The following is an 8001-nucleotide window of genomic DNA, read 5'->3' as shown; positions in this document are numbered from 1 at the left end:
ACCCAGCCCCACCCCTCCCATTATTGGATGCACGACGGACGGACGGACACAATAATACCCTGTGGGCTGGTGGAACCAGGTGGTTCCTACCAGTAAAATTCAATTGATAACGATTTTAAAAATCCAAACGTCTAAAAACCACGAAAGAAAATACATGCTGTATTGCTTGAGAAAGTGTAGTGCACTCTAAAGACAAAGTGTGGTGAGATAACAGCAAGGCTGAAATAAGTTAAGAATTAGAAGTGACTTCTTGCATTTCTTATGACATAACAAACGAAATCTTTGTTACACCACCCTACAGATCCTGTCGTCTATATTATGGGCACATGAATGCAGATGTCACTTCACTATTGTGCATCTTTGCGAAATATTTATAATAAGAAATGAACACTTGCCCATACATAATGCAAGAGACTGGGCCATTACCCATGCAGGTCACTTTGCTCCGTTAACTTTAGCCATTAGAATTTAGTTGAACACTGCCTTTTCACCAGACCGAGGGAAAAGTAGCAGTGGCACTGAAGCCTGTAAAGCAACTTGCATAGCCCATTATGGAATATTGATGCGTATAAAGAAAATATATCCACAATTATTGTATCAATTGACTGGGGAATGTATTCGACATTATCTTAACACATGAAGGCGCTCTGCACAACGACAGTGGCAGAACTAATGGGTGTGCTCGACGCATTCTCTTAGAACAGCAATGTTTCCAAGGCTCAGCAACCCAAAATGTGGGGTGTTTTTACCAACGGCTACCAAATGTATGGCCCATCCGTCAAACGTAGCAACGTGTCGATATGGACGAAAAATGTCAACCAAAACATAACAGGAACCACAGTAGGTCAAGATGACATTGCCATTCTTGCTGTGTATCTTAAAATACCCTCAAGTGAGCAGTTTGAAATTTTTAATTTGGAGAGGACATGGCAACAGGGAAGTTTTTTTTTCCTGCCTCTTTTAACTTCCTGTTGAATTATCCGTTTAAGTTGATTGAATTGGGTATAATTAAGTTTGATTACAGTTAAAAAGGTGTTTTGTAAGGTTGTGAAAAAGTAAAAATTGTCCTGCAAGAAAAATACACATCTCATTACCGGCTCTTGTGAATTCCAATGTTTTAAGAATTCAACCCGAGATGGAAGAAAATACCAATCCCGAAATTACCGTACTGACAAATACCATATTCTTACCATTTAAGTTACTTGAATAGGACTGTTTAGTGACACCTAGTGGTAATTTAACGTAAGTTTCCTGTGTATTCATAAGACTAGAGGTCTTAATTTTTTACCAATGTGCATTTAATTGTAATAAATCAAATGCTTAAACACCAGCCATTTTATCCTAATTTCCTTCCCAAACCACATTGGTAGCTAGCATTAAAGGTTAAACTAGCCAGAGAAAATATTTTTTTTCAAGAATCCCTCATTAACCGTGTCTATGGGTGGCAACACGCTTGACTTGGAAAATAAAACGTCACATTTTGCTGGAGCCATTCTAACCCCGCACCCAGAAAAATTGGTTTGGCTTTTAGTTCATGCAAAGGAAATGTGGGGGCATTCCCAATTTATCATGAGCTTGTACGATCTTTGAACATTTTTCACAGCACCGAATTGGATTTCAAATTGTAATCCACAAATAACGTAGGAATATAAATCACGGCGTTTCGATCGCAACAAGCCATCGTCCTCAGGTGAAACATGCCTCTGTTACAAGGCATTATATAGAGGGAGAGGGGAGGCCGCAAAGGGGCGAGAGGGTGGGGATAAAATTCAAAGAGGGCTTGTGTGAAAGAGAAATGTGACAAGGAAGCTTAGATACACTTAAGAAAATTTAGAAATGTAATGCAACTCAAGTCGGCTAACTCAACAGTTAGCACTTTACCTGGTTGATCACGTCTATTATTTATTTTCCTATCTACGTGACTTTACCGAAAGAACCCGAGTATGAAATCCTGCAGTCACGAAAGCTTCTAATCAAGATAGCATCCACAAAGTTTGGTTCTTTCGCTCCATTACTTGTGCACCACTCACGTGACAGAACACATGAAAAGGAATGTAATTGACTTTATTAACATTTTGTAAATCAAAATTATAAAACTACAAGACTTAATAATTAACAGGACCAGAGAGGCAAGGTTAACTTTTTACAGTTGACGCATGCACTTTTATTCATAAATGAAAATATACACAAATAACATTGTGTTAATAAAAAATGCGACGGCAATAACTCAAGGAGTTATGTGCATGCGATGCACAAACGCATCCACTGACGTACATGTCAAATATCTACTGGCATATTCACAAAAGAAAATTATACCAAAACAAAAATCTGTACAAAATTCCAGGTTAATGTCGCCTTTAATGCAGCAAATAACAGCTCTTTGCAATGAACAATGTTAATATTTACCAATCAGTTTGTCTGGAGGGATATTTAAAAATGTCAATTCATATTTTTACTTTATAAATATGAAACTGGACCGAATACCAGGCCTATTTACTTCTAACGAAAACATTTTCAAATGGTTCATTGTTAAGGAGGCGCTGACATTTGCTGCATGTTTTGATATCAGGAAATTGTCTCGTGTGAATTGACTCCAACAACCTAAACATAGTGCTCAGAATACAGACCCCCGAAATGTACATAACCCACACACAAGCAACCCCTGCTCACAACCACACACTCAAAAACTATTCTCCACTACTAGCAGAGCGGGAACGCGACGGAACGGTCAAACTTTTCGGCTTATTATTAGCTTGGTCGGCGGCGGGGGGCGATCTGCTGCCACTCCCCCGCTTCGGCGGAGGGCTGCGAGAGCGCTTTGCCGGTTGGGGGCTCCGGGAACGCCGGGTTGGTGGGGAGCGACGGGATGGTCGGGGACTGCGGGAGCGCGAGGAGCTGCGGGAGCGCGACCGGGAGCGGCTATCAGACCGGGAAGATCTGCTCGAGCGGGAGCGGCTACGGGAGCTGCACAAGAATCGCACACAAATACACAAGGTGTCAGCCGACGATAACCAACCACAACTCCATGTTATAAATCTTACATTCGTCTGTGAACGGCAATGTTTTGATAAATGCAAGGTTCAATACGTACCTCTTGCGTTTGTTTTCTTCAACAAGCTTTATTTTTCTTCCATTAATCTCCTTTCCATTAAGCTTGTCAATAGCATTCTTCATGTCATTTCTTGTAGCAAATTCCACCACTCTGTAGAAAGACAAAAAATGAAATGTTAATATAACAAAAATTATTCATAATTTATCACCTTATCCCAAGACGTTATGGCAATTTTACTCGTATTTTTTTTCATCCATCTATGACCACTTACCCAACATTTTGATGAATCCTGTGAGCATCAGCAAAGGTGACCTCACCAGCCTGCCTCATGTAGTCCTTCAAATCCTGCAATGACACCACACAAGATGCTCAAATTCTCTGTATTCGACACTGGGCCAAAACATTTCCCATCAAAATCACATTTATCAAAGAGAAATGTGTTTCAGCATGTTAATGATTGTACAAAAATTTACATGAAAAATGCAATTGTTAGAATTGTATGAGAGCAAGAAGTTTAATAAAAAAAACATTATGTGGATGTCATACCCAGACAGGACCACAAAGAGGTTCCGGATGGCCAACGGACCACCACTAGCCTGACACGAGCACGTATGACACGAAGGACCCCTTTGACCGAAGACACGCACTTTCGCCCGCGGGAGAGGGACTCTGCTCCTCGGGGACGCCGCCTCGCCGGATGACGCGTTACTCTGCCCGTTACCGCCGGCCGGAATGCCAGCAAGGAGCCAGAAACCACCTCGAACCGCACGAGCAGACCCAGGCAAAGGCCCCTCTCGACTCCAGTAACGCTAGGCACGATCCTCTCCGCTGCTCGGGACGCCATCCGACTAGGAGCAATTTGTGGACCTCTGGAGACCCTGATCGGACCAACCCCGCGACAGCGACGTGGCCAAACCAACGACCCGCACGACCCTTGCCCGGTGGATCCGACACATTTTAGCGAAAAACCTGCAAATTAGCGCAGCCATGCAGAGCGAGGCTGCTAGGTAAAAGGGTTATAAAACATTGGTTACAATCACATGTCATCAATCAAAAATATAAAACTTTTCACATTTTACATTAAATGCACTTCACAAACACAGAATCAGTATTTCACAAATATTAATACAATTATTGTTTCTTCATCTTTAAAGCAATCATGTTTTAATTACAAAGTTCAGTTACATTTAGCAATATTTCTTAGTTTCAAACATTTATAAAATTCAAAGAATCGTTCGACAATTAGTTATACCTGCCAACTGACAGTAGAAGACAGGTTCTCGACAACCAGGCGATGATCGGTCCTGCTTGGAGGTCCATATCTGCCACCACTACTGTAAGAAAACCAGCACAATCAAAAAAATCAGAAACCTGAAACGTCACTATATCTTCTTGTTTAAAGATGTATAGATGGGTAAACTACGCAAACGAAACAAATAGGTGGAGGGACAACATTGTAAAACAAGGCTTAATACGTATACATAATGGTAATGTTTATATTTCTTAAAATTTCGAAAAGAGCAGGGTGGGAGTGATTTTGCGAATACGGCATTTGATAATAAAATGCCACATTACAGGTGCACCCAATTGAATCAGAGCATATTACCCACGATGACTTGGATAAAAATAAATTACACTTTAATATAGAACTTCTGTCACACCGTACGTCGCCAACCGTTCTAATCGGAGATGCGGGAGCGGGGACGACAGCAAAGTAAACACAAAACCACTTAAGAGGGAACAAATGATGGTCATTACCTGGCAGAGCTGGACGATGGTCCTCCTCCTCCACGAGGGCGGTAGGTGGGCGGAGGGCCCGAGGGCCGGCGCACGAACGTGTCCATGCGATCTCCGCGAGCCCGGGGAGCACGAGCGTGTTCCACTGTCATTCTACCAAACAAAAGCGAGTTAGGAAACAGCAAGCACATGAATGCTTTATCTTCACGAGTGTTTTATGAGCTGTATGGAAGCCTAACAAGTTAATGGTCAGGGCAAAACTTCTTTCCTTATTTGAATTTGGCCGACTCCCAAGTTGACCAATCAAGCAATACAAATGCCTCTGTCATTCATCAAAACCAAGAAAGCCCCCACTGAATCGGGGTCTATTGCTCCATGGAATAATACAAAATGCCAGTTATTGACATACAACAGCAACTTTCACTGTTGAGACACCATCACACGAGGTAACTTTATATGGTCCAATATCCATTTACAAGATAAGAGCAATAAACAAACCTTTCATTGTTTAGCTCCCTGCCATTCAGGTCACTGACTGCATCATCAGCATCTCTGCAATCATCAAATTCCTGTAAAAGACAAACATGCAGATTTTAGATGATTGATGTATGACATGCCGTATAATAAAAGAAGAATATTAAACAAAAGTTATTTTAAGCAACATTTTTTACTATATTTTAGCGATTGCAACGCTGTTAGAAAATGTACAAGCACAGCTCTGTTATTCCGCTGTTGGCCTCCACACAAAGTGCGGGCCACGGGGGTTATTAGACCATAACTTCACCGCGCCATTCTGTGCGGGTTGAAGACAGGGAGCATAGACACTGAGAGCACAATGGACTTTGCTGCACTCTGTTGCCTGCAAGTTGATAAAATACCTGCTACAATTGTTCCACCCACAACGACTTCGTCAACTTACCACAAACCCAAACCCTGCTTTGATGTCAATGTCTCGGATCTTTCCGTAGCCCTTGAAAAACTTCTCCACATCCTTGGTCCTGACATGTGGCCCCAGGCGCGCAATGAAAACTCGACTGGATGAACTCATGTTTAACAGCTGGCACAAGACTAACCTATGAAAATCCTGGAAACAAAACAAACAAGGAGGTTAGAAAGCCATAAGGTTACAAGTAATACTCTTTGGTTCTTTCGGTAAAGTCACGTAAGTAGAAAAAATAAGTAATGCCAATGCAGCTTTCATCCCAACATACATTGGTTCATAAATTGTCAATATATTCCAAAGCGAGCATCTATTATCATAATTCCTTACAATGTGTTAATTTCTTAAGTCTGGAAAAAAGTTGTGCAAAGAACATTGCTTCATGTTTATTGACCGTTGGGATAATTACTACCCCGATAACATGGGAGTCATTTTATTTGCTAACACCAGTTTATAGTATTATGGCCTACTGGCATGTGGAGTTGTTGCCCAAACGCATTTATCTAGGTTAAAATTTGTTGTAAATTCGATTAACATAACGGACACGAATGTAGAATCGTACGAAATGTTATACTGTTAAGGTCTCAAAAACCCGCAAATATTCTGCAGTGTTATACTGTATTCTTGACGTCATTTGCATTAATGTGGGTGTCACTGCCACAATTAAGTTATACAACTCAAGTGCAAAGGGGGGAACCGGACACTTTGCAAACAAATGGTTTGCGTTTCGTAAAATAAACCAATCGATAAAAACTTTGCATTTAAATAATTTCCGTCCGTACAATGGCGATATGGTCGCGATGGCGCAATGATTGGTACGCTGCCCCATATGAACCCGGCCGCATGGACACTACTTTTCATATCCAGGGTGACGATGTCGGGTCAAACGACAACCCATGCCGACACGCCGTTAATAGACGTACGACTTATTTATGGCCCGAGCCACAGCTGGACATGGCTTGTTATTTTACAGTGCGGGAGGAAATCTTTACTTAAAAATGCAAGCAAATGTCGGCCATTACGAGCTGCCCAACTTCCATAAAGTGACATTACCTCGGCACAGCCAGAGGTGCGAGAGCGAGCCTCGTGATAATCCCCTCCATATATCAACTTACAACTCAGAACCTTTAAGAGCAAGTTTATTTACAACAATACCAACACCAACACGCACATGGGGCCCAATTCAATATCAACTGCGCCAGGAGGGCTTCACATGCACCCCTCACGCTTTACATTCCCTAGCTCGCACAGGCAAGCCGCGTGTTTAACGAGCAACGCCATTGGCTCCGCGTGCATCACGTGGGGGTACGGCGGGGCCAATGAGGAGCGGGGAAGAAGCGGCGGGCGCGCACATCCGCGCTACGGATTCTAACGCGTGCCTCCATCTTGCAACTCCGTCCATCTTGTTGTTGTGTGTGGGGAGGTTATGAAGCGTTAAAATGTCGAATTAAAGAAGACTTTAAAAATGAAACGAGCACAAATGCACGGCAAAAGGTCAATTGCCAAATTTACTGCAAGGTCCCTAACCCAATAATTCGCGCGTAAAGCCGATCTGTCGATTCAATCAGTTGCGTTACACGTCGGTTCAACACGACGAGACTTTATTTTTACACTTGGGAAGATTAAACGGCAAAACGTATCTCGTACAGTATATTCGCGATTGCATTAAAGGGGGCTTAACAATAATAAAGGATGTTTTGACGAACTTTGCTTGAGCGACGTTACATTACTTTAAATATTTTTTTAAAACGAGAATAGGCACATGATCGGTGAAAGCATCGACTAAGCGTTTGGCATACTTGTAAACACACTGTACAAAGCCATGCCGTGACCAATGTCACCTCGGCTACACCTTCCGCTCATAGAAGCACCGTATCCGAACGGAAGGGGGGACCAAGACCTCGCTGGTGTACGACCGATAACCCTCCGCTCGTCACGTAAACGAATACAAGCAGCAAACCAAGGCGATGTGTGTGTGTGGGGGGGGGGGCGAGCTCGTTACCTTACAGCCTCCGCTCCCCACGTTCGCTTTGTCTCCGCCAAATGAACCTACGCCGCGTCCGCCCGCGTGCTTTTAATATCCCAGTCCGCACAGGCGGGCAGATGCTCTCCTCGACGCGCGATTGGTTAGTTTCTATTCTCAACCCCCCCCACCCGGCCACACTCGCAGCCCACGTGGTCTTAATTGTCGCTCTCGACCAATCGCGCGCGCGCGATTAACAAGGAGGCGACATATGACGTCACGACAAATGTGCGTGCGTGACCAATCGCG

At 43.1% G+C, this 8001-nt stretch overlaps 1 protein-coding gene across 1 annotated transcript; it reads right to left on the bottom strand.

Annotated features, from left to right (window-relative positions):
• Positions 1 to 2045: 2045 nt before the first annotated feature.
• Positions 2046 to 7873, bottom strand: LOC144937099 (serine/arginine-rich splicing factor 5-like). The gene is made up of 8 exons (XM_078864359.1): positions 7732 to 7873; positions 5709 to 5873; positions 5288 to 5358; positions 4811 to 4942; positions 4305 to 4386; positions 3324 to 3397; positions 3092 to 3202; positions 2046 to 2964 (listed from the first exon to the last, which is right to left on the bottom strand). Exons 2-8 carry the CDS (start codon positions 5835 to 5837, stop codon positions 2688 to 2690), a joined length of 876 nt encoding a protein of 291 aa, XP_078720485.1. The 5' UTR covers positions 5838 to 5873; positions 7732 to 7873; the 3' UTR covers positions 2046 to 2687.
• Positions 7874 to 8001: the final 128 nt, after the last annotated feature.

Source organism: Lampetra fluviatilis, chromosome 18 (genome assembly GCF_964198595.1).
Source record: "Lampetra fluviatilis chromosome 18, kcLamFluv1.1, whole genome shotgun sequence".
Lineage (NCBI taxonomy): Eukaryota > Metazoa > Chordata > Hyperoartia > Petromyzontiformes > Petromyzontidae > Lampetra > Lampetra fluviatilis.
This window is presented reverse-complemented; position numbering and strand designations above follow the sequence as displayed.